Genomic DNA, 27,916 nt, shown 5'->3' with positions numbered 1-27,916 from the left:
TTTATCATAATTGATTATAAGTTGTTCGAATGTAAAAAGAGTACGTTTGTAATGAGCAAGAAGTCATTAATTTTGGAATATTCACATATAAATTGCTTTATTTATCCAAACAAACTACATATCTTGAGCTATTCAGATATAAAGCAGTAATGCAGGGAATGCAGCTTCATTAATTTTTAATCTCTAATGTAACTTTTTAAATTTCTCCTGTTCTTCAAGCTGCTGAGAATTAAATAAACGGTACTCATAAAAGCAGTTACTACTCTTGCTTACAAAACGAATAATACTTAGAAAGAGAACGTATTATTAATTTCCTCCTTCTTGTTAGGAAGTAGCTCGACTGTTATTTTTGGCGTCTACAGCTTACATTTAAGGACTATCAACTTAATATTTTCTTAATCATAATTATACATACTTTTCCGCATAAAATTGTAAGGATTATGTTAATGTTATTAACAGTTAAATTTTGAGTTAAACTTCCTTTCCTATCGATTCCTAATTTCAACTTACCACTCTTCCGGCCAGAACGTAGTTTTAGAATCACGCCTGAATGCTAATGAGGAAGAGCGGTATATAACCGCAAAGTTCTACAGTCTTAGTGAGAGAGATACCAGATATTCTGGCTGCACGAGTCCGCCTTTTTAGGCTATTCTCTCGTAAGCTATTATTACATCCGGCCGTACTTTAGACCCTTGATAGCTTCGCAGTCAATTAGCGTTAAGGGACCAACTCTGTTAGAATTTTGATAGCTTCGGCTATATCTCTTTTAGTTTTAAGGTTAGTTTAGTTTAATTCTTAGTCTCTTAAGTTCAAACCCAAGTATTGGCTTTATTGTACAACTCCAAGACGGAGTTTTGTTACACTTTAATTGGAATAATAAAGGGTTATTTCACCCTTCTTACTTGTTTACTGTACACGAACTCAAGCGATTATTCGCTTACTAGTTCTTAAGATTCTTCACTTTCAACTGTAACTTAGAATTACACCCTATAAAATATCAAAAGATTTTCTGGTCGAAGATTTCCGTAGCTCTGCACATTTTTTATTACCCCTTTGAAACTAATAATTCTGTAAAATTTCAAAGCTTAGAAAATTTGTTTCCGGGAAGGGCATAAAATTCTTTAGCTACGGAAGTGATTTTAACTTTCATTATATGCAATTTCTTTGGTTAGTTAAAAGATAATTCCTTTTATGTTTACGATCCTTTAAAGTCATTTCATTCGCTGGATTTTCTTCGGTAAGAGGGAAAAGAGATCCACGAGCTCATATTCGAAGAAAGATCGAACCAATCGCTTCTTCCGGTTGTTTCCGCGGCGAGAGAACGGAACGCACGTCAAAAGGCGACTCCCGCGGTTTCGATCAGCAGACCTACGCACGCGCTAGAGAGGGTCACTCGCTCTAGAGGACAGGAGAGAAGAAGATGGCGAGTCAAGTTTTCCTTCCGAACGCGGAATTCTCCAAACACGCGAAAATAAGTTCTTTGGAACAGTACCGGCAAATGTATAAGAAGTCTGTGGAGGATCCCGACAGATTCTGGGGTGAGATCGCCAAAGAGTTGTACTGGAACGTGCCCCCTGGAAAAAAGGAACTCTGCCGATATAACTTCGATACTCGCCACGGAAAGGTATTCGTGAAGTGGTTCGATGCAGCAAGGACGAACATCGCTTACAACGCTCTAGATAGAAACGTAGAAAAAGGATTCGGTAATAGAACAGCATATTTTTGGTAAGCGTTCATTATTTTTCACTTGACCAGAAAGCGGTACTTGAATCAAAGAATTTTTCAGATGAGAATTTTTTCCCCCTTCCTGAAACAGGGCGTTTAAGATAGGCACGGTTCACTGTTATGCTAAAGGCATTAATTTATACAAATAACCCATTTTCGAAGAAATTTTATGCGTTGGGAGGGTAAACAAAAAGAACCAATGCTAATATAAGACTCAAAATTGGAGACGTCTTTGTCTGGCTTATGTTAAGAATGCTTGAAAAATCTATTCATTTGGTCTTTTGTACTGAATATTACATTAATATTTTCTTTATACATAAAATTTTATAGTTAAGTAAAAGCAGTTAATTTCAGCAAAATATAAAATTTTATTAAAAAAAAAAAAAAAAAAAAAAAAAATGAAGGAAGTAGCTCTTAGCTCTCTGATTTTAATTCTGTTCCTTTCTAAGAATTAGGTAAAAAATATGGTAGGACTAAATAAATAAATGATTATAGTTAAGAATTTGGGTATTAATCCGCTTTAGCATAAAAAAATACTTTGAGTGAGGATTAACAAATTACACTTGTTAACACCTCCCTGAAGTGTTTTTCCAATTTGTTAAAATCATGGTCTAAAATTTAAAACTTCTCTTATAATAATGATTTAAAGGCTGTAATAAAGAAACAATATACTTTATGTTTATTTATCTATTTTTTACAATCTTGCAACCACTCGATAATTTTTTATACAATTTTAGATCCATCTACCTATTTGAAGTATTCCATGTAAAGCGAAATGTAATGGCATTTAAACAGTATTTTTTAGAAAACTTTATTTCTCAAGAAAGGAAGTGGTAAATTTAAATAGCTGATAGGCGAAAAGAACAATATTTTATATCAATGGTCTCTGAACTACCTTCTGTGGAATCCCGGAGTTCCATTTAACTCGCGCAGGGATTCTGCAAGTCGAAATCAAAATACGAATTAATTCTTTACCAATTTAACTGTAAAAGTAAATACCTAAAGTTAGTAATTAAAGAATACTGTTTTTATTTCTGGTTCCTAATGTTTTGCAAGGTAATATAAACAGATTTATCCTTATCAATAAATATCTAATGAAAAACTGATTTTCTTTTAGTTTCCAAGTAAAGTTTAAGCAAAATTGATATATTTTCGAATGGTTTTTTCCTTCCTGAAAATGGCAAGACTCCGCCACCACCACACAGAGTGCATATATATATATATATATATATATATATATATATAAACAGAGAGCGTTTTATGGGTTTCCTGAGTGGACAAAATGTAAACAACTGATAGTTAGGTTATATAGTATTTGTTGTGCACATAATAATCTAAGTTAGCTTACGTTATATTTTAGTATTCTTTCTTGTTAATGGCGCTGTTGCATCAAATTGTAATGATAAATTGTGCATTAATATTAGTGATAGATGTTTATTTTCTCTTCAGAAGTTTAAGAATAGTAATCTAAAAATGAGGAAAACAAGCTATATACTGCATTGCTGCTATTTTATGATTTTTCTTTACACTTTTCTGGGTAACAAAATAGTAAAGAAGTTATTTAACCAACTGCATTTCTTATCTTTTAAAATCCCAACTGATTTTTCTTTTATTGTAAATTTCATTTTGTGTTTAAATGATTTCATGAGTGCTATTGTTGAACAAATTTAATACGTAGTAATACTAATTCTGTACTAATAATCTACAAATATTATTGCTTTCATGATATTACGCTAAACCGAATTATAATTTCATTTGCTTAACCGGAAACGGAATCTAAAGCATTTAGCTATCAGTGAAACAACTGAAGCCGTTTCCTCTGTATAGCACTATGGATGCCTTTGCTATCATCCCCTTATTTAGAACAGAGTGTCTCTCCATACATATACTATATTGGAAAGTGGCGCGTTATCACGTTTTAATTCTCCTTGATCAAAGCAAACCTTCACTTTCGAAGGAATTACGACTTCTCAAACTCTCGATTTGTCGATGAATTCTGTACAGAAAAGTGGGCTATTAAAGTATTCCTTTCTTTTCCCTCTTCTTAATACCTTCATATTTTAGCAGAATCTTTTCTAAGTTCATTATACGTTAGGAATGATTAAATATGCAGTTTTTTACATTTATCAAGTGATTTTTTTAAAGATATCTCTCATTACTTACCACGTAGTTTTCTGAAGAAAAAATTCTAAATTTTGAGATGCGGTTGGATCTGGTTGAAAAGAACACCAAAATATGCAATAGTAGCAAGTGGCAGTGACCGATAAAATTATGACCATTACTAGATGCATCTTGATATATTAAATATGCAAAAATGTGCATGGAATAAAATTATTAGTTATTTTGATCAATACAAGCTTTCTCTCGTTGTATTCATTCTAATTATGATTGAATTCTTCTATTCGTTATAAGGATATACCATGCGCGTTTCGAAACGCATGGATTCGTTCAGCCAGCAGCTGTTGCTCTAGTTTAAGAGTATAGAGACATTAGGTTATTTCGAAGCAGGAGACATGAAAAATGAGCAGTGCCCTCGTTGGGACTCGAACCTCTCGGATACGCGCCAAGTGTGCTGGCCATTGCACCACGCAGGCATGTTAAGAAGGCGGGGGAAATACCTTATACGAGTAGCGTTTCATTAGCTTGGGTTTGTTTTATGGGCATTATCCTTTCAATGTATAGTTGATGAAAAAACATTTACAGTTTTTCGAGATATTTGGGAAATTGAAAGGTGATTCCTAATATTGGAGCTGTTTTAAATTTGCTATAGCTGGGGCTTCTTGACCATAGCTTTGTTAGGTAAAGTGTCAGCTACCCTTTTTAAAATCTCAGTTCATAGTTAGCGTATCAACGGATGAGTTTAACTCAAATAAATAGGACGACGTCGGAAGTTCAGTTAAGTTTACGGCGACACGTTTTATGTAACTATTATTGTGAAATTCTACTACCAGTTTCTAGAAACATTATTTACAACTAAACAGCACTAAAAGTCCAAATGTACGTAACGTGAAAAACAAAAATAACTTTACTTAATTATAAAAATACGTAACAAAGATACATAAGAAGGTAAAAGTTTTCTAAACATTTCATTAAATCAAAAAGTTGAATACAACATAAAACAAATGACCTGATTCCGAATTGATTCACACTATTCATGAAAAATGATATTTTGATAGTTTCGGCTACATGTTTTAGAACTGATGCTTTCAGATAAATTATGGTTATGATATTGTTTACTATTGTCTTTCGAATAAATACGAAAAGGGATTTTCTGTTTCTGTGGTATCAGGTGGATTCTTTATAAGGTATTTCTCCCGGCTTCCTAGCGTGCCTTCGTGGTGTAGTGGTTCTGCACGATGGGCCGGTATTCCAGAGATTCGTGGTTCGATTCCCGGCGAAGGCGTTTGCTAATTTTTCATCACTCCTGCTTTAAAATATCCTAATGTCTCTACAGTGGCGGCTGAACTAAAAGGGTGTTGGATGAGGATTCTCCACACCCAGGATTTGGCAATTGGGTCCCCTAAGTCGCCCTTTGAAGAGGGAAGTATATATGATATTTCTCCCGCTTTCCTAGCGTGCCTTCATGGTGTAGTGGTTCTGCACGCTGGGCCGGTATTCCAGAGGTCCGTGGTTCGATTCCCGGTGAAGGCGGTTGCTAATTTTTCATCTCTTCGCCTTTTCCGATTAACCTAATGTCTCTACATCTTGACAGGAAATCCAATTTGACCGCTTCCTTGTTCAGCCGTTTCTTGAAGCAACGAGCCCTTTATTATGGGAAAATATCCTTTTTTTCCATTGTGAATGATGACAACAGAAACCCAAACTCAACAAGCATATCTTAATAAGCTTGTGTGCGACCATTGACAAAGGCAATATCCATTTCGTCAGACAAGGAAAACTTTTTCCCGTTTTCTCAGTCTTCAAAGAAGATTTTTTTTTCCTCGTGACTGATATTTGTTGCATCATTTCACGTACTCTATTAATATAATGGCGTAGTTATGAAAAAAAAAAAAAAAAAAAAAAAAAAAAGGAACGTGGGAAACTAGCAGTGTTTCGTTTAACATTAATGTCTCAGCTTCATTTGTCCATTCCTAATTTTATAACTTAATGGCTTATGTGTAATTATAAAGTACAAATTTTTTCTTTAAAGCTATGCGGCATTCTCTGTTAGGATACTTCTCTAGATTTATATTAACTTTTGTTTTGTATTATGAGCAGGTAAATAAAGGATGACAGAAGGAATACTAAAATATAATACTGCTATTTTAGACAAAGTATAAAATGGCTATGGCCCCTTTTTTTTTCTGTAATTACACTTTTTATTGTCTAATACTGCTGAAAGAATTGCAGGTATCGGAATTGAATCCTATTGCTATCTTTGTTTCTTTCCCCCCTTGGCATTGCTTCCTTTTCTTACATGTTATAGTTATTTATCATTATCAAAAGGTTTGATTTCAGTGTGACACCGAAGCCTAAAATCTTAAACTAACGAAATAATATGCCACAACTAGTAAATCGAAGTCAACATTGTATTGCTTCCATCACTGTATTGCTCCCGATCCAGTTATTTGTTTAAGTTTTTTGTCGTGCACTAGATGCAGAAGAATTCAGTTGAAAAGAACTTCAAGAATTTTGAGATCATATTTTAGTTAATTATAATAATTAGCTTCATCAAACAAGAAGTCTATTTTAGAATTTAGTCATTTAACATATAAGGTATTTCTCCCGCCTTCTTAGCATGCCTTCGTAGTGTAGTGGTCAGCATGCTGGGAGCGTATTCCAGAGGTCCGTGGTTCGATTCCCTGCGAAGGCGTTGCTCATTTTTCTTCTGTCCAGCTTCGAAATAACCTAATGACTCTACAAACATCAAAATGCAATTTTTATAAACTACGAAATCTGCTTCGTGTATAGTCATTGATTACGCTATCTTTCTCCTTTCCTGATCTGGAGCACTCAATCCAGTCTTAAAACACTGAGATTTGTATTCCTAATATAACTATTAACACTTGATTAAGATACAATAACACGCCAAACAAATATTAATTTAGAAGTCAAATAACAAAAATCAGCGTTGTATTTTCAAATTTTCACACGACTAGTTTCGATGGTTTTGCCGAACCATCATCCTCAGCCGCAAAAGGCAAATGAACGAGATAAGATATAATGATTAGATAAGATATGAAAGTGTGGACAGGAGATAAACTACTCATGCCATCTGTTGATGAAACCAGAACTAAAACGTACCGTAATTTCCGGAAGAAACGCCGCGGCGTTTACGTGTTTAAAACTTAAATTTTCAGCGGGTGCGGCGTTTCTACCCATGCGGCGTTTAGGTGCACTAAAAATAAAATATTTCCTATGATGGTCATTGTACATAGTTTGGATGGCCTTGTCATTGTGCATAGACTGATGCTGTTCCCACACAAAAGACCACTCAGTTGCTTTTTGCGAACGTTATTTTGTTTACATTCTTTCCCTTGAACGGACCTACATGCCTTATTCACCCTAAACGAGATCTCAGAACAATAACATTCTTCCCCCTTTCAAATCAACATTCTCATCAGTTTGAATAGTCTCTCTCCTCTGCCATTCGATGAATCTTCCAGGACCCATCCTCTCCCCACCCCTGCCTTTTCTGCAATTTTTTTCAAAGGCGGACACGACTCCACCTGCCTCGAAATAACGAACTCTGACGTATTTCCCCTTCAGCATGAATGGATTTTTCTTGGCATTTTGCCAAATACAGATCCCATCAGTTTGGGTACAAGTACTTGTTGGATAGTTTTTAATTAGGGAGCGGAAAATTTTTGAAAATGTCTCTAAACGGCACAGAAGCTATACATTTCTTACCTTTAATTTATTTTTGACTTATGGTTTCATTTCATGCATTTTTCTTAACTGGTATGTCATATATCAGGACTTAGGTTGAGTTTTTGCATCTATACGGCCCACTACGATGTCACGCGCAATTTAATCTATTGCGGCGTTTACGCTGATGCGGCGTTTCTGTGTAATTTTAATTTTTTTCCCGCCATTTTTCTCGAGTGCGGCGTTTACGCTGATGCGGCCTTTCTTCCGGAAATTACGGTAATTTCTTTAAAGGTTGAAGGCAAAGATGGATTGGAATTAGGAGTCGTTAGCTAGAACAGAAAGATATGTTTCACAGATACGAGTTTTAAATTTAAAAAAAAAAAAATTAGGGTTCTGTTATATTCAGAAGCTTGTGTCACAGTCCTGCAGACCTTGCTAAACTGATAACGAACTGTCGCTGAGTCTGAAACAATCACAAAATCGGAAGAAGGTAACCTTTAAGCTTAAATTGTGTGTTGCAGACGAACTTCAGTTACCGAGTGAGTATTTAAATTAATATAATAGAAGATTAAATTCAAATGTAGGTAACGCAGTCGAAACTACACATAAAACCAACTATTTAAGGTAGCTCAGATATTGATCGACGCGTATTTTAAAACATCGGCTAGCAAGACGCTGAAACGGGAGTAGAGCTTAGTCCGAGATGGCGATATTAAGTAACAGCAAAACGCGTTTGCTAGAGGCTCTAATCTAAGAACTCAAAACCTTCAGTCTAAATGCACAGAACAATTAATTTGCATTCTGGTGAGGTCTACGGAAAGGAGAAGTTATAGTAAAGGCTTCAATCATAATAACTGTTTAATTACAGGGAAATTCTTTGCAAAGTTTCTAAAGTAAAATACCTCACAAAGTTTCAAACGCATGTTTTTTAGTACAGCATGCAACGATTTGGATGGGCGACAACAAATAAAGAATGTTTTTATCTATATTGTTTAAGTTTTTTAATTAATTCAATATTTTTAATTGAAAAACCCAGAAGAAAATTCAAGATTTTCGTGTCCAAAAATGACTAGGAATTAAAATTTCGTACAGCAGTATTTACAGTTGAATCTCAAATAACGGACAAACAACTTTAGCAGACCTCTCCTTTAGCGGATAATTCCTAAATTCCAGGACTTTGAAAGTAGAATATAAATGTATTTTACCTCCTGATGACGGACTCCGACGACAGAGAACACGGAAAAGTGCTGCCTTGAAATTTTTCTTACAAATTGGTCAGTTTATGAATTAGGTAAAAGAAAGCACGAATAAAAGGAACTGCTTCTAGGACAAAATTTTTCTCCCGAAAAAGAGAAGCAGTGGAATTAAAGACGATAAAGGTAGGCGTATTAGGAAATCTGAAGTACCCAGGAGGGCTGCAAAATGAGAGTAGTAATGAAAGGAGAAATTCTCAAAAAAAAAAAAAAAAAAAAAAATCCCTAGAATCTAAGGGTATTAATTTACTTCAGCCTCCGATGGCTGACGCTTTCCTGTAGAAAATATTCCTATAACAATAATGCATTTGCTCTGAAAAGGAAATATGGAATTTAGGAAGATAAAGGTAGAGGTTCTACGAAATTTGAAGTATGAAGGATGGTTGAAAAATGAGAGTAGTACGAGTAATACAAGTATCTTGTATGCGATTCATTAAAAGCAGTTCTTTAATTATAACGGAAAATTCTTACAGTGACAACATTCTTTTGAATTTTCAACTTTCAGAGGAATTGTAAAGACAGAATTGTTTTCGAAATTTTAAAGACGCATATTTGGTAATTATTGTAGATGAACTCTTTAAAAGCACTGAACATGCGAAGCAAAAAGCAAGGGAAAAAAACTGAATCTTTAAAAAAATCTATTTTCAAAGAAATTAGTTTGTAGGGACGCTAAATCAGAAAATCCTCAACTGAAAACAAAAAGAATTAGAAATTTTTAAAGCTTATGCACAAAATCTGTATCCTTAAGATATTTGCAATTTGAATAAAAACTTGTCTCTTAAAAACATCGGGAGGGGGGAAGACGTTTAACACATGAAAAAGGCGTCGGATGCATGTCTTTAAAAAACGCCTGATGGTGATTTTGTGATGCCTGGAGATTTTGAAAAAGTAGATATCATACGGAAAACAGAAAAGCTAAGGTGTTTTAAATGCATAAATTTTATAAAATACTATAATAAACTTGGTGTGCAATGTTGAGTCAAAATGTCAGAATGGACAGCCTCTGGAATTATGGTAAAATGGCTTACTGAATTTGACAGAAGAACTATTTGTAAGCAAAAAAAATTGCTCTTCATAGATAATATTGCAGGTCATGCAGACAAAATTAAAACGAAAAGCATTTATGCTGCTGTGCCAGTCTTTAAATCAATGAAAAATTCAATATTTAAAATTTCAAAAAAAAAAAAAAAAAAAAAAAAAAAAAAAACCCTGCTATTGCACCATATTTTATCAAAAAACTTCACCTGTCCGAACAACCTGGTATCAGTTAATTACTTAAATCCATTATCGTTGTAGATGCAGTTTGTTACATTACAAGCTTGAAAACGTTAGCTCAAGCTGTGTTAAAAATTGTTTTCAGAAAGTAGATCATTTCAGAATCAATTTAACAAGTGTAAAGACAAGCAGTACAACAGACAATAAGACATAAAAGACAAGCAATGTGCTAAATAATAGCAAATACAGTTCTAAAATAACTAGCACATACACACACACACACACACACAAAAAAAAAAAAAAAAAAAAAAAAAAAAGACGTTAGCAGCAAAAACATGTAAAAATAATGCAGTCTATTTTGACAGATTATTTTTAATAAGTATGAAATATCTGGATTCATCTATCTCGCGGTAACTGCTGTGTAAAAAGCCATACATTAATTTAATCTTCATTTGATTTGCCTAATTTTTAAATTTATATATTCATTTTAAAATTTATTCACTTGTAATTAATTAGTTATATATGATTGCATATGTTATATTGTTGCATTATTTACTTCAGCCTCCGATGGCTGACGCTTTCCTGTAGTAGATATTCCTATAATAATAATGCATTTGCTCTGAAAAGGAAATATGGAATTTAGGAAGATAAAGGTAGAGGTTCTACGAAATTTGAAGTATGAAGGATGTTTGAAAAATGAGAGTAGTACGAGTAATACCAGTATCTTGTATGCGATTCATTAAAAGCAGTTCTTTAATTATATTATTAAAATTATTAATGGGTTTATTAATTATTAAAATGGGTTTAAAACCTCCTACGCGCAAAAACAAATTCAATTTTAGACAGCTGTCATCCTCATCGAACACTTCCCAGTAAAGGAAGAAATCCTTGGTTCCGTGATTATACTTAAGCGAGAGGTTCGATTAGAAGAGAATTTTAAAATTCTGTATTAAATTATTCTTTTTCATCAAATCTTTTTATGAAAAAGTATTTATAGTTGTTCATTATAAATATTAGAAAAAAGTAGTAATGTTTTAAGTGCGTAGACGCCACTAGAACTTTTAACAGCTTGCAGTCTTAAATGGCTGAGTGCAATGATAGGAAGATGTTGACACAAGCCAAGTTCAGATAGCTGCCATCTTTATTTCTAGGCACATTAGAATCATTCTTCGTAGACAATATACTTTTGTAAGAACTTACAATAATTTCATATACACTGGGTTTTAAAAGTATGACGTAGGCATTTTTAGCAAGGCAAAGCTGAGCGGTGTTGGCAGAGCAGAATTTAGGAAAAGGAAGATTACGTAGTTACTTGTGAGCGGTATTTATACCTAGTTAGATGCAGAAAGTACACTAAGCTTTGATTGGTTAATTTTAGGTTGTTACGTAACATGGAAAGATCTCGAATTTGGGAGAACAGATGAATTCGGGATGGGGGAGAACACCAAATCTAGAATAGTTAATTTTGAGGTCGCCAGTTATTTCTTAAAGCAGCCATTGTATTTTGTTATATTTTACATATAAATACATATATGCATGAAAAGAATATGCATGTGATAATTAAAAGGTACATATATATAAATAAGGTAACTAAGTAAGAAAATAATACATTAAAAGGCCGAGAAATAATTTAAAAAATTTGAATCTATTATTTCCGAAGGTATTAAATAATAGTGTGCAAATTACTTAAATAGAAATATCATATTGTGAAAATGATACAATTTAAAATTTATTTCCGAAAAACTTTATGTTTAAATCTGTGGATAATTTTAAATTTCTATCATCTAAATGCACGAACTGTTTTCTTCGATGTTCTTCTACTTGAATAAGAGATGGCCGTTCTGTCGAATGAACAGTAAAATTACTTAGAAAATGTTAATTAAATTTCGTGTTAAACAGTGAATAAACTGAAACGAAACTAAGAAACACACAGAATACACAATCTTCACAGAAAATATATCATACTAAGAACAGTGAAAAAAATTATTTTATAACGATTAATCAATCGCAACATTTTAATATAAACATTCTTACACTATGTACAGCCTTATACTTCCTTTTTCTAATTTTTCTTGCAATGTATTTTTTTCATCAACATTCACTAATACCTCTTCATAAAAAGAATTAATTAAAAATTACTCTTGAGAGCTAACTACATAAGTTTATGATTTTGTTAACTGCTAAATGTCAGCTCTACTCATTTACAGTTTTTCGATGCTTAAGTTTCCTTTTTGATTTGTAAATAAAATATATTAATTATTAAGATAATATTCGTCAAAATATTCCTTGTTTCTTCTCGTGCTCACAAATCAGTGCATATTTGTATTTGCAGCAATGAACATCCATCTTAAACTTTCAAAATTTAAAATCACTATAAGCCATGCTATCGTCAATATTTTGAAATGTGCCTTATTTTTTTTCTTAACGGTATTTTGTATGACGAGGTTTATAACTGCAAAGTGTTTGTTTGTTGCTTTTTTTTTATTATTAGCTCAAAGGGGCAATTTGCCCAAAAAGGCTATTAATTTCGTTTGGGCATTTTGCGTTGATTAACTATAAACAGCGAATCGCTTTTTAAATTGTTGCCACCAAATATTAGAGCCCCGTATTATATTTAAAGAAATTAACTAATGGTGAATCTGCATGAATGTATGTATATTTCCGCATTGTGATAAAACAACGGTACCTAGAGCCATCAAATTTTGGATAAGGTACGTCTCCACCTGAATATGGACATTTAGAAGCCCAAATTTGGAATTTATTTTATTATCTATTTCATATATTGTAAAGCATTTATGAGTTTTTGATTAAGAAACTCAACGATTTCAAAGCGAGCAATGGCAACACTGTACGGGGAAAAAAAAAGAAAAGAAAAAAAAAAAAAAAAAAAAACTTTTTATCTCCAACGCTCGAGACTCTGTATCGGAAATCCTAAAGATATACTCTTTTAAATAGTTTGTGATATTGCTGTTGAATTGAATTTTATGGTTCAAGTGCGAAGAACATGATATTTAATAAATAAAGGTAACACACAAAACGTTAAAAAAGCGCCCTTTGGACGTAATATATTTTTTAAATTACTTCTTTATTTTATTTTATTTATTTATTTATTTTTTTTATTTTATTTTATTTTTTTTCTTTTTTTTATTTCTTTTTTTTTTTTTTCTATCACAATCTTTTAGAATTCTCTTTTTTTCTCCTTGCCCTATTACGCTGTTTTATACAATTATGTTTCTCTCTCGTTTTGTTTTCTCTGTGAAGTTTGTTTCCTGTGTTATTTTTGCGGTAGTGCTTTCAGCGGGAAGGAAAATTTCGACTCCGGTGGCTTCTGTAACCTTTAAACTCAACTTTCTACCAAAGAGGTTTCCTTTGCGATGGGGAGTTATGAACATACTGATCTTGAGAAGCTGTTGTTTTTCTTCTGTATTCTTGTCCCGGATTCCTAGTAATAGTTTTAAAGTTTAAACTGTTGTAAGACGGCAGTTTCAGTTGCTAGGAAGCACATTCATCCGTCTTACCACTTTTATAATTGTCTGCTCCGCTTTTAGACCATCAACAGCTGTCTACTTCAAGCAATTTCCATGAGATACTTCTTCATCATAGAAAACTATTTTGCCTCGAAAAACACTAAAATCAATCTATGAATTACAGAAATTCGAGGGAAAATGCACATTATACAAAAACCTTTTAGCATTGCTTTTAAATGACTTTAGAAAGTTTGACTTTCTTTGGTAGCATAAACTAGCATCAAACAGATGCTAAGAGAATTATCATTGTGTCTGAAATTAATTACAGAGTTTAAAAAAGATGTTGAACAAACCTTTTTATTTAACAGGAACTTAGAATATAAAAGCACTTCTTGTGCTTTACAGTATCAACCGCCAGTGGCAATATAACTGGAAGTTACAGCTAAATTCAAATTTAAAACTAAGCCTAATACCTGGCTCGAAACCTCTCACCGGCTTAACAATTAAATATCAGCAGTAATAACGCAAAGCTGAAAAATTACAATCGTATTAGAGCCGGCAGAATTAGCGGAGCGTGGCCACGAGAGGCAGAACCACGCTCTATCTTTCAATCTCCAAACCTCAGCTTAACTATTCTCTAACTCATTTATATTTTTGGTGAGGAAACGGAAAGAAGAAGTTATAGTAAAAGTTGAAATTATAAATAACTGGTTAATTTAAATAATAATTCTAACATCATCATGCCATTGTTTGCATCTTAAAAGAATACATTTCTCAAATTTGATTGGATAACAATATTTGCGCTTGCCGTTCACTAATTTCAAGGAAACATAAATCATATCAATTGGTTACTTTATAAAGTATTTTGTCCCTCCTTATCTCCTGCCTTCGTGGAGTAAATGATGAGCACTTTCGGTCCGGTGTTCGAATCCCGGTGAGGGTACTGCCCATTTTTCATATTCCTGCGTTGATATAACCTAATACTCTACAACTACATGAAACATATTTATTTTAATGTCTATACAGATGATTTCAAACAGTTAGATTGTAAAAATATTATCTTAAATTTTGTAAGAGAGAAAAAAATAAATTAACAAGAAAATATGATGTCAAAGACAGAGTAAATGCGAATTTGTTTTAGCATCATTGACTTTTTCTCCATGTAAAAGAAAAAATAAAATTGATTAATCAAAGAGAAAACGTGGTTCTGAGTCCAAAGGAATGCAAATAGATTTTAGTATTTTTTTTCATTTCTTTTAGTGTAAAATGAAAGAAGGAAAGTATATAAATTAATATCAAAATATGAGAGCGAGGATAGAAGAAACGTAAGCAGCTTTCAGTTACATGTCCTTCTTTTAGCACGAGAAAACATAATGAAAATTTAAATTTCTTTTAATGTAAAGAGAAAATAAATATTTCTTATTGTTTTTCTTCTTAGAGTAAATATTTCCTTTTTTTTAATTTATTAAAAGTTTTCTTTCGCTTCTGTACAGTGTGCTGAGCATAATTAAGTAATAAAACAACTGAAATAGTAAATATGATTTCTACTGATAGCTTCTAAACATTATTTGACCCAAAATCTTGTTGAAATTTGGGTTTCTTCTGATGATACGTTTCCGATAAGAAGATGTTGTTTATAAAGCATCAGAGTATCATTCAAAAGAACTGATTCATTCTATAAAAACACGCTTCTGCACACGTGATTAATAAGTCTTAGAACTTTACATAATAAACAATTTCATCCAGTGGAAATTAACACTAGATGAAAGTGTTTATTATGTCAATGCCCTTTTAAAATGTGAAAAAACAAGTAATGAAACGCATCTGAACAAAGGAATCGATGTGCTCTGGCAGGAAGTATTATTTCTGCCTGAAAGAAAAAGTACCGGAGCTGGAATCCAGGAAGGATCCAGTTGAGACTGAATTAGATCATTTAACTCTATATTGCATGGATTTTTATTTCGGCACCAAAAATATATGCTATGAAAAAGGATTATCAGAACCAAGTAAAAGTGTTTAAAACTATATACTCGTCTACTGCGTTTTTTAAAGTTATTTATTCCGGTTGTTATTTGGCAACAGCATACAGTGACTATTAATCTCTCCCTATTACCACTAATACAGGAACTACAAGGAAGGAAACTACAAGGAATAACCAGAAGGACTAACTACAATGAAGGAAATGGATCCATAAATAAGTTTTTATGCACAATTTTTGTTGGAGACTGTAATTGGTTTTGTTGCTTCTAACTCCGGACGAACAGTAACATATAAAGTCTACTGAGCTCAACTTCCACGTTTACAACAAACAAAAACTTGCAGTTAGACTGCCTGCACTTGTTAACATAACATAAAGGGGGTCCGGTCCTACTATTCATCATAACGCCCACTCGCGTATCTCACGAAGCATACAGCAAAAAATTAGTGGATATTGTTGGGATGTCCGACGTTACCCACCTGATAGCTCGCACATAGCGCAGATTGATTGCCATTTATTTCGATTTCTACAGCAATTCTTAGCTATAAAATATCCCAAAATACATGAGGCTAAAAAACGCAGCAGTAGGTCTCTAAGCCCTCTCCTCTGCATCTTTTCCCCTGTGATGTAAGCAACCGGATTTTCATGTGGAAAAGTCAGTGCTGGTTACTACATTAGCGACTAATTGCCACTGCTGGCTGATTGATATGATCTTAAATTTATCCTTTAGAAAGAAAATAATTTTTGAAATGATCCAAAAACTTCTTTTAATTATAGAAATCATATTTACAAAATTATTATGGCTTACATTAATCAAAGGTACAATATTTGTTCTTATGCTCATTCAGTGATGTTTTAACACTCCTGATTTCAAATCGCTGACCGATCTTTTGAAGTTATTTTATGCCGTATTTTATATGCATAGTTATGCGAATATAGATGTGACACTTCTTCTCCTTATGGCTGGATACTATAAAAGTTAATTCGAAAATTATTCACATTAAGATGTCTGTCGAAATCAAATAAAAACGACAGATGAGTTATCCATTTTTTTATATGGTGAAATATTTTCGAATTTACGAAAATTAAATTCAGAGCAAGAAATATTTTATTCATTTTCAGGCTGGAGAAAAACTGAGCATCAGTATATCGTAGAGCGTTGTCAGTTAAACGAGAAAAGAACTGAATTATAGCAAATTTTTAATTTGAAATTGGCTTCCACATATTATGGAACATATTACTTCCACATATTACTTCCCTTCCACATATTATGGGATGCGTTTGCATATTAATCCAACTTAACACAACAACAATGTCTTTGCGCGTTTTCGCCTATGTACGAGCCAACTCAAAAAATTGTATCAGAAATTTGCATTTTGATGTTTCTATTTTATTTCTATTAATTCATTTTTCTACATATTCAAGAATGAAACTGTATAATTCAGTATTATGCAATAGTTTATAGCTTGCTGGCTCATCAAATGCAAAAGAGTTTCCTAATTTCAGGGGTAGCTTTTGGGGAATTAAATTACTTTCTTTCGACAGAAGTGGCTGAACCATCATCATAAAAGTCGAAAAGCACATGCATAAAAAGATATCTTTCTCCCTTTTTCTTGATCATGTGATGATCCTTTTTCAAAGATAGCATAAAAGCTATCTTTCTCTCTTTTTCCTCGTAAGATACTGATGTTAAAAGGATTTTAATTTCTACAGCATAAATAGTTTAAATGATTTATTTACTTAACTGATGGGCCCACCAGCGGCCGAGCGGTAAAGTCGTTGAACGCTGGTAGTTCGAATCCCACGAACGGGCTGGCTGCATGGGCGCTTTCGTGGTTTTCCCCATGTGTAACGCATATGCGAGACAGCTTCCTTTAGAAAGTCCTCCACGAAGGCATCCTCCCCTTAGGCAGATAGCCCTCGAGGCTTTGCCATAATCACACACATACTTATGCGAACTTTCAAGTTTTTTATAGTAGCACTTATAGCAAGAGATGAACTTATCGGTTATGTTTAGGGTATTTTAGCCATCTGAATATAAATAAGCAGATTTGCACCAAGGGTTAATAAAGATCCAAAAGTATAAATAAGATACTATGTATATATCAAAGCTAGATATTTTAAATTTGTTTTTATTTTCATTTCATTTATTTATTTTTCATCATTTCTTCATGCATTTCGAGCTTACATGACTACAAGCTCAGAACGGGCAGTAAAGACGCATTTGTTGGTTCACTACCAATTCAAATAAACAACTATTTCGTTACAGATAATAAATACTGTTAAAGAGCCTATATAAGGTTTAGAATAAAATTAATTATCCTTTCATCTATCACAGAACGCTAACTGATTGTTTGTATTCAAACATTATCTCCCACTACTCATGAAAATATTAAGGTATTTTATTTATTGATTTAAATTTCGTAACTTGAGTTGTTATTTCTGCAGAAAATCTACATCCAGCTTACGTTTTGTCATGAATTTGCATCCAGTGATTTAAAGCTAAACTGGTGTAGCGATCACGTGGTGCGAGGAATCTCAGTGGTTCCGGGTATTGTAGCTGTTCGTATCACCATCTATTAGCACTGATGAAAAGTGTAGCAGCGCATGAGTTACGTATGCCATTGAAGATGATAATGACCTTAGGATGCGATCCTTTGTCTGTCGCATGCGAGTCGAAATCTCTACCACTAGCGCATAGGAGCTTCCGTGCGCTAGTTTCAAGAATTCCGACTTTTTCAAATTCGCGAGCGTTGAGTGGCTCTCGAGATCCGCCACACTGTATTCGAAAACTGAAAACTGACAATTACTTTTCATTTGAAATGAGTTCTTTAATTTATAATTCCTTATAACTTTTTGCTACTAAGGTTTAATAAAACTGCATCGCACATTCTTTATGGAACTGAAGCTTTTGTAAATATATACTTCCTCTGTCCCATAATAATAGTAGCAGCAGATAACTGTAATTTGCCCCATAATAATAGAAGCAAATCAAAAGAAATATAGAACTAAATATTTATTATCAAAAAATTAGATTAAGTTAAACAATAAATTAAAACTATCTCTAATTCTTATTTTGAGTATTAAGATAGTTTCTGGGTTTTTAAATAATTTCATTAATATATTTTAAACTTGGTTGCGAAGCTTTGCTTACCCTATCTGAGTGACCTTAAAGTTATTTGAGCCGTCATTCTTCAATGCTTCTAGCATAACTGGTTGAAGTGACAGAAAAGAGTTATCTAGTATTTCCGGAGAAATACTATTATAGGTTAAGTTTATTGCTAGTATCAATTCATCAGTATTATTGGATTCATCACAGAATCCCTCCTCTAATAGTAACGGATCATTATCTCTTAGATCATAAGGTATTTTCCCCTTCCTTTCTGCATGCCTTCGTGGTGTAACGGATAGCATACTCGAGAGGTTCAGATTCGAGTCCCGGCGAGGGCGTTGCTCATTTTTCATGTCTTCTGCTCCAAAAAATATCCTAATGACTCTACAAGATGTGGTTTTGCATTATCCTGCTGAGCAAATGTAGGGAAATGTCTTGATCTTCATTTTTTGTGGATTGTTTGCAGAATGTTTCCAAAACACATTTTCCGCATCTCTGTTCTAGTAACAGATTCTATGGTCTTTGTAATAGCGCTTCTTTTGTTCGGTACTTATTGTTTCGTCGGGCTGGTGTTTGAGTAACAATTGACCATATGTCAATTTTTCCTCAAAAAAGGCATTATATGCGTGCATCCCATCTGGGGAGAATTACTGCTGTCATAAACATGACCTATGATATAAATCTCTTACTTCTGCACGTTCTATGTGGAGTTTCGTCGTCTAAAAGCGCATAATCACATAATAAGATCACTTGCATTTTGTCACATAGAACCACTTTTCATCATTGTGAATATAATCCTTAAAGCCTATAAACTTTCTGTCTATGACTTTTGAGAAACAAAATTTTATGCGATCTTTCTTATTCTTTTCTGTAAGAAATGGTTTGATGGTGCTTGAAACTCGTTTTATGAATGTTGCTTTTCTCAAAATTCGGAACAATGCAGATTAGGGAACTTCTGATTTTATGGTACCTCTTGTGCTAAGAAGAAAACGTCTAAAGTTTTCAAGTTTTTTTCCTCCATAATTTTTGCATTTATGTCCACAGTTGTGTTTTTCAGACTCAACATTAGCATAAGATTTCCTTTGACAATTATTTTGAGAAGCACGTTTCCATGTTCTTATTACCGTCATTCTATTGCACTTAAATTGTTTTGTAGCTAAAGTAATTGCACCTTTCTGCAACTTTTCATTTTTCTTTTGATGCATCAAGAATTGGACTATTGTTTGTTTTTTAAAGATTTATTAATATCCTGCTTATTTCACAGCTAAGCGAATATGTTTTAAGTTAAAAGTTTAAAGTAAAGTGTTATATATTCACAGCTAAGAGATCTTAACGAGGAGATTGCTAATTATCTTTTCATCCTTAGCATCTAATTATGAAAAGTAATCTAATTTTGTGTCTCATCTACTATGTTCCTGCGCTGAGAATATTGAGCAACAAATTTTAATTCCTGTATCCCTGCGATAAAATATTGTCTCTATCCAGAGCGGTGCTTAAGATAACACTGACAACGAAATTCAAAGATGTTACTGCTCTCTTAAATTAATCGATTCTTCATATTGTTTAAAAATGAGTTTTGAGGACCAGTTAAATTATGTTACCCTTCCCAAAATTTTTAACTTTAAAGCGAATTTTGGTAACCATATTGATTCAACGAGTATCTTTACATCTAATGAACAGTTTGACATACTGCAAAACTTATTTATCAAAATGTTAGTCAATAAGTAAAAATAATTAGGCGTATGCAATGTTATATTTATACTAAATTTGTAGCAAGGATAAACCTTTCATAATCTACGACTACAACATTAACTTCGATTAACTGCGCTAAAACATGTCTTGAAAACATGAAACTAGTAAACATTTTTAAACGTCATATCCTTATTTAGTATACGAAAGGTGATAAAATTTAGTTACTTCGTAAGGTTGCTATTGAGTTAAACTACGTTAATTCCTGCAGACGTTACTAGATAGGTTATATCGAGTTATCGTTTGCGTTCTGGTGAGAAATACGGAAAGAAGTTATTGTAAAGCCCAAAATCATAACAAATAGTTAATTAATGTATGACTTACTTTTAATTAGTGCATTATTTAGATGTTGTTCGGGTAATTGTATCCTCCATTAAATCTTAATTTTTTATTGCAGCCTCCAAACTAAGCTTAAATTTAATTTGCTGCTGGAAATTTATAAGAACTTGCTATAGACCTGTCTGCCCCATCAGTGACTGAAATACGTAAAATCTAAAATATAATTCATATTTAGCAAGTCTGGTATTACGAATTTAAACGGTAGTCTGGTATTATGAATTTAAATTTTAAATTTATTTCTTCCTATCTTAATTTACTTCAAGGACACGAAAAAATATATTCATTGAATTTATCATTCGATAGTGCTTTTATAACTTAGAGCGGAAGATATTAAGGATTCAAAGGGTAGCAGCAGAAGATATTAGGGATTCAAAGGGTGTTAAATTTTTTCCAAATACACTCATTATTTTCTCTGATATTCGTAGATCATATTAAGCATTAAAAACAATGTTTCATTACTAGGATTTCAAAATATTTTTTCATAAAAAAATTAATGAACCTTTAGCTTTAAAATTACCGTTCTGCTTTCAAAGCTGATAAAAATTCCATCCTATAAATCAATAAATTTGAAAGTATGTATGTTGTAATACTTTAGAATGAAACCGCGAAAATAAAATTTTTGTAAATGAAACATTCCTATTCTTTAACTTTAAAAATTTTGTTTTGCCAAAATTTTGAATAATCATTATTATACGCATAGGTAAAAAATATATTTTGGTTCCCTTTCACAGCTCTCGATTGTATTAGGCTTCTTTGATATGATTACCTTCGCAATGTGCACTTTATTTGACCATGGTCATAATAAAATTAAGCATTTTATCACGTTAACACTCTTTATCTGACAATAAATATGCTGAATCCACTAACCATACTTAAGGAGAAGCACCTGCTAGAGTAGCGGGGACACTTTTATCGTTTCATAAAATTTGTCCACTCACGTATTATATTACCTTGTCCTATAGTATAATCTTTTGATGATAGAGGCATCCTTCTTATTACTCTATATGTAAAAAATCTTAGATCTGTACGTTATGAAGTACATTGTAAAGTATTGTATAAAATAAAGGAAATAAACATTTTGTTTAGTAATTCATAATTAATTGTCACAAGACTCCTCCAGTTTATACATGGACTAATCTAGCTTATACATAAGTAGCGTCCATGGAAATCTTGATTAATTCTTGCGCTTGATTTCTTTCTTAAGAACATTAAAGCATCCTCATACCGAATTTGTTCTCTAAGCATTTTTCCAACTGAGCCAAAGGTGATAAAAATGACGCAACAGACGAAAAATGCTAAATAGGAGGAGACAAAAATTCTTGAAAATACGTGATATGCTGTTCATGGTACTAAAATTCTAATCGGTGTATAAAAAAGTCGATTTAATACAGCATTTCGAAAATTCTCTGAAAGGCAGAAGATATGCTCATTAAGGCTAGATGGCGCTATCGATTGCTTAGAGTTATAAAGGTGGAAGCTTCCGCTGCAAGAGCCAAACTTCAAAAAATCGATGACCTTTGCGAGATAAGAATTTAATATGTTCGCAAATACTTCCGTTTCCTGTCATTCTTTTCAGAAATTTTAGCGGTAGTTCATAACATTCTTTACAGAAATTCCTCTTCCTTTTTAATAAAATGCTTGCGATAAAGTCATTTATTAAGAATAAATGTTATTGGGTGATGCCTACGCTTGCAAGTTTGCTTTTAATTTGAGTGAGAAAAATTTTCAAACAATAATTTATATTTCATTATCTCGGTTGACAAAGGCACATTTTCTCACTTTTTTTCTTCGGGATAAAATTCTTTAATTCTGAATAAAAATTTGAAATGAAATAATAATATATTGAATCTTTACCTAACATCCAACTAACATCCAAAACTTAGTTTGAGATCGGAATAAAATAATTTACATCACAAGTAAATTTTACATACGATATGCATGCCAAGATATTACTAAATGTAACTATTTGCTAAATAATGCATAACGTGTAGTAATATTAGATCAAAGTTTAAGCAAATAATATATTAGATTTACTGAAGATTTCACTTAACTTGGTCTTTTTTAAACGTTTTATTTCTTTATACCAAATAAAAAAAAATAGACTGAGTTGTAAATTCATGCAAAAATATTTAAATGAGCAACATGTTAGCAAAAATTTGCATTAATAAATAAAAATATAACAGATACCGTAACTCAAATTAAATAATTAGAAATCGTGTGCTTTGCTGCTGTATTATATTAATGTAATATGAGAGGAACTAACTGATTTTGACTAAAATTACATATTAAGTTAATTTCTCTAATACAATATTTTCATAAGTACATTAACTGACATGTAATATTACGTTTGTATGCGAATATAATTTGAATTATATTACTTACAGTTTTCCATGTAGAAAACAATGTTATACTTTGAACACGAAACAGAGGAATATTTTTTTATTTCTAAGTACTATTTATACTTCTTTTGGGACAGCAGTCATTTTAATTACTTAAATTAAACAAATGAGCGTTTGCTTAAAAAATGTTCTCTAATGTCTTAAATGTCACAGTGTAGTGAAAAATTATTATTATTTGTTAGATTTTGATAAAGTAAGTATTTATGAATAATAACTTTAATTCTAAATCTAGTCACACAAGAGTCATATTACTTTCAAAATCTCATCTTTCTTTTCCCGGAAGTAAAATAATACTTCGCAGCCTGGTATGCGTTGTCAAAGTGAAAATAACATTGAGTTTTCGATGGAAAATTTTTTAAAAAAACCTTACTTTTCATTATGTGTATTTTTAATCATGAATATTAATTGCGTGAATTAAAATAAGGAACTTTAAATTAGGACTTTTTAATTCGGTCTCTTATTACGCGAAGAATGGCAATGAGTCAACATCGTCCGATTAGTATGATCAATAATGGAAGGTATGGATATTTACTGCAAGTCTTTCTGGAGAAGCAAAAGATTTTCATATGCTGACCCAAAAGTCCACTTAAACTATTGGTAGAAGAGCAAAGAAGTGAAAACCTTCGAATTCCGCCTCTAGAGAGAGAAACTGGGATACAGACTTTCGATGTCCACTGATGACCAAGTACTATCTATGGCCCGTGATACGTCCATTGATGACCAACGTTTAAGCAAGATACTTCCCTTCCCCATTCACGATTTTCCTTGATCTATTTTCATTTAAGCCCTTGAAATAAACAACAACAAAGAACAGCTACGTTTTTAGGAAGTTAAACTGCATCTTGAAAATATAAATGCTTTATTAGAATGGTAAATTAACTCTCTTAATATCTTCTATTTAAGTGTGAAATGCGAAAGGTGAGAAATTCCAAACGGGAATTCGAAAAAATAGCTGTCAAACATAATACCTTTTTGAGGTTACTCAGAAGTAAGAAATTTAAAACTAAAACGCAGACTAAGTACTGAAGATACCATTCTTGCTCTTTCTTTCTTGTGTTCAGTACCGTTTTGATGAAATGGATTTATCAGCTTAATGCGTTGATAAAACTCTTAGCTATTGAGGAAATAAAGGCAGGAAGTACTTCCTAATTAGAGCTTTTGTTCATTTACTATTTCTTTTTTGTGCACAAATGTAGATATTTTGTTAAGAAGTAGTTTTTCCTGTTACGAAAGAGAATGAGAACAGAAAAGAATCTTATAAGAACAATTGGGAGCATTATAGAGCTGTAATTAATTCTCGAATCGCAAAAAATAAATAACGTATGTAAAAACATAAGAAAAATTCATAAATCTGTGTTAACTGATTCAAATGCTGGAGCTGATATTGATAACAATTAACTAATTTTGCAGCCTTGTCTTCATTTATTAAATCTAGAAGAAACTTCTCTACTATAAGACGGAAAATGTAAAACTATATATAAAAAATATCTTATATTTTATAATTAAAAACACTAAAACTTACAATAACTGGAAAAATTAACCTTTAAAATATTTGTCAAAATGAACTTGCTACAGCGATCTCTTTTGTTAAAATTATGAACGCATTTTGATGTTTATGCATTACCACGTAAGTCCAAATATGCTTAAAATCCTCGACTGATAACTATACTTTAGGTAATCTTAAATTAAGGTCGAAATTTTATTCCTACACTAAAAGAAGGATTGTTGCTCTTTCTAAAATCTTTTGGTGGCCCTGGTTAATAATCAGCTTTAGCGTCTTCTTTTACATGTGTCAAGGCTGAGCATATGGAGAGTACTTGTTTGTATAGTCTTTAACTTAGATCAGGAGAGGAAACCTATGAATAAGCTCTTACAAGCGCAAAATATGATCTTTTGGCATAAAGTGAAACTGAAATCCTTTTATAGGCTTAAATGCTTCGCAGATGTTTCGTTAAAGTTTGTATGTACAAAAGAAGTTGGTCACAAAATATTTCTGAATTGGCTTTACAAAAGATGCAGACTAACCTGAGATTTTGTTGGCTATCATTGTTATCAAAACACTCCCTTCGAGAATGGACACAATGAGATTGTTTAATTGTTGAATCAACTTCTGAAAGTCCATATTTTTCATGATGTTTTCTAAAGCCAATCACAAATGAAAACTTACAAAAATCTCAAAGATGTTATGACTGTTGACAGAGATTTTTTGAAACACGTAACTGTTACAAATGAAAGCTGATGTTACCGGTATTATTTAATAATCAAACAATAGTCCTCACAAGGCAAATCTCATTTTCTCAATACCTTAAGAAAGCTTGAGCAGTTCTGATCAGGTTAGGCTATTTAAATACTGCAAAGTAGACGAGAGCTATATATCTAACGAGAGGGATACCTTCGTGGAGGGCTTTCTAAGGGAAGCTGGCTCGTATGACAGATGGAGAAAACCACGAAACACAACCATGCAACCAGCCCGTTCGCCTGGGTTCGAAACTTGGTCGAATTTCCATCATTCAAAGGTCTTAATCACTAGCCCGATTATAAGGCAACAGTCCTGATCAATACTAACTTAAAATCTTATCAGTTTTAGTTTTTGGCCAACCACCAAAGGAATTTTTCAGAACTTCATTCCATGACTACAAGCATTCAATGCAAATTGCTATACTGCAGGAACAAACTATAGCTGCGCTGAGCAGTAGGACGAATGAGGATTTTCGGAAGAAGTCCAACACCGACAGATACTATGCTATAACCGTTACACTAACTCTTATTATGATTATTAGTTGTGAGAAGAATAGCCGCTAAAGTTTCAGGTTACTTTGCAGCAATTTTACAGAAATATTCTCGGATATTTTTAGCACGATGTACAGGGTGGCCCGTAAATGTTACGACAGAGGGAGGTAGGGCACATCATAAGGATTAAAAATTGCATGGGGATCCATGCCCAGAAATGTCACTGTACGAGGTGCTGTACAGGAGAGTGCTAGTAGAAAGTGAGGATTGCCTCATTCGAGCGGTAGGCACCTTATGAAGAGCATGGAACGCAATACGAACGGAGAGCTTGCAGACATGCACTTATAGTGTATAGAATAGCTGAGGGTAATCGACGAGCCACTGCACGCATTTATCGAGAACGCTTCTCCGACAGACACACCACAATTTGTTTGCACGTATGCATCAAAATTTGCATACGACTACGGGTCATTAGGAAGTGGAAGAACAAGTGAGGGCAAGCCACGATCGACTTGCTCAGTTATTAGGGAAGAAAGTGTGTTGGATACGGGGGAGAGTAATCCAAGGACTAGCATGCGTGCCATTGCCTCTCAATTAAGAATGTCTTGTACCAGTTCCCAGTGTGTCTTGAGCGCCGAGTCCTTCCCCACCTTTCGTCTCCAAAGGGTTTAGTTACTGCTCCCCGATGACCATCCTGAAAGTCTGCTTTTCGCACAGTGGTTTCTGCAAGAAAGTGCCCGTGATGTTAATTTCCCGGCTTATGTGTTCACGGACGAGGTCACATTCGATAGAGGTGGCGTGTTCAATCACTACAATAAGAATTTGTGGGCTCTAGAAACGCCCACGGTGTGCGGCACCACGCAACACAACAACGTGTCAAAGTTAATGTGTGGGCAGGTTTGGTCGGCGACTGCTTAGTTGGGCTGTACCTTTTACCATCCAGGTTAAATGCCGTGAATTATTTGATCTTTCTGGAACAGGTTCTTCCCGGTTTGCTTGACGGATATTCCACCAAATGCGAGGCGCAACATGTGGTTCCAACATGACGGAGTGCCTGCTCATTTTCGACTGGATGTTTGTTCCTACATCGATAGATTGGCCGTGGTGGACCGGTTCCCTAGCACCCACGCTCATGGAATTTCAGTTTCGCACCAAAAACATTCATGATACTGACACAGAAAACACTGTTCAACAGTTTCACTCCACCTTTTCTACAAGCCCAAGCACAACCTTACCTTCAGAAGTCTTTGCTATTATAAAAAAACTCAAAAGGGAGAAAAGTCCAGGACTGGATGCCATAACAAACGATATGCTCAAGAAGGTTCCAATCAAGACAATCTTCGTATTCACCAAGATCAGTAACATCATCCTAGATTGGCAATATTTCCCACAATCCTGGAAGACAGCTAAAATCTTGCCCATTCTCAAGCCTGGAAAGCCTGCAGTCAAACCAGAATCTTATAGACCTATAAGTCTACTATCATTAGTTAGTAAGGTATTCGAAGCTATACTACTGAAACGCATCAACATGCACCTGAATGAAAGCAACATCATCATCCCACACCAGTTTGGCTTCAGGAAGCGTCTCTCAACTACGAATCACCTTTAAAGTGTGTTAGAGACCATCTCAGAAGGCATGGCTACCAAAACAATTACAGGAAGACTTTTCATTGATATAGCTAAGGCTTTTGATAGAGTTTGGCTGGATGCCCTCACATACAAATTACACGTTCTGGTATTCCCAGAATACATTATAAACATTACTAATTCCTACCTTACTGGTAGACACTTTGTCGTTCACGTATCAGGAACAAACTATACTTCACACCCTATCCTTGCAGGGGACCCCCCAAGGGTCCTTGCTTGGACCTACATATTTTAATATTTACGTGAATGACATTCCCACCACACATGACACAACACTAGCTATGTATGCAGATGACACAGCGATCCTGGCACAAAGTGCATTTATTGGTACAGTTAATCCAACGACTACAAAACTACATACACTCACTAGAGATTTGGCTTGCCAAATGGAAGATAGCAGTGAATGTGGAAAAGACTAAAGCAGTCCTCTTCACAAGAAAAACCAAGATCAGAAGCACTCTGAAATTCTACAATACCAGCATTCCATCTGC

At 33.4% G+C, this 27,916-nt stretch overlaps 1 protein-coding gene across 1 annotated transcript in view; it reads left to right on the top strand.

Moving 5' to 3' along the window:
• The first annotated feature begins 1,356 nt into the window (after positions 1-1,356).
• Positions 1,357-27,916, top strand: part of LOC118199882 (acetyl-coenzyme A synthetase, cytoplasmic-like) — an 85,104-nt gene continuing 58,544 nt past the window's right edge. Inside the window, exon 1 of the mRNA XM_035371743.2 lies at positions 1,357-1,725. Within this exon, the coding sequence (XP_035227634.1) occupies positions 1,421-1,725 (305 nt within the window). The 5' untranslated portion in view covers positions 1,357-1,420. The remainder of the gene's footprint in view (positions 1,726-27,916) is intronic.

This window comes from Stegodyphus dumicola, chromosome X2, assembly GCF_044657685.1.
Source record: "Stegodyphus dumicola isolate Sdum_Otavi_A_Nest chromosome X2, ASM4465768v1".
Classification (NCBI taxonomy): domain Eukaryota; kingdom Metazoa; phylum Arthropoda; class Arachnida; order Araneae; family Eresidae; genus Stegodyphus; species Stegodyphus dumicola.
This window is presented reverse-complemented; position numbering and strand designations above follow the sequence as displayed.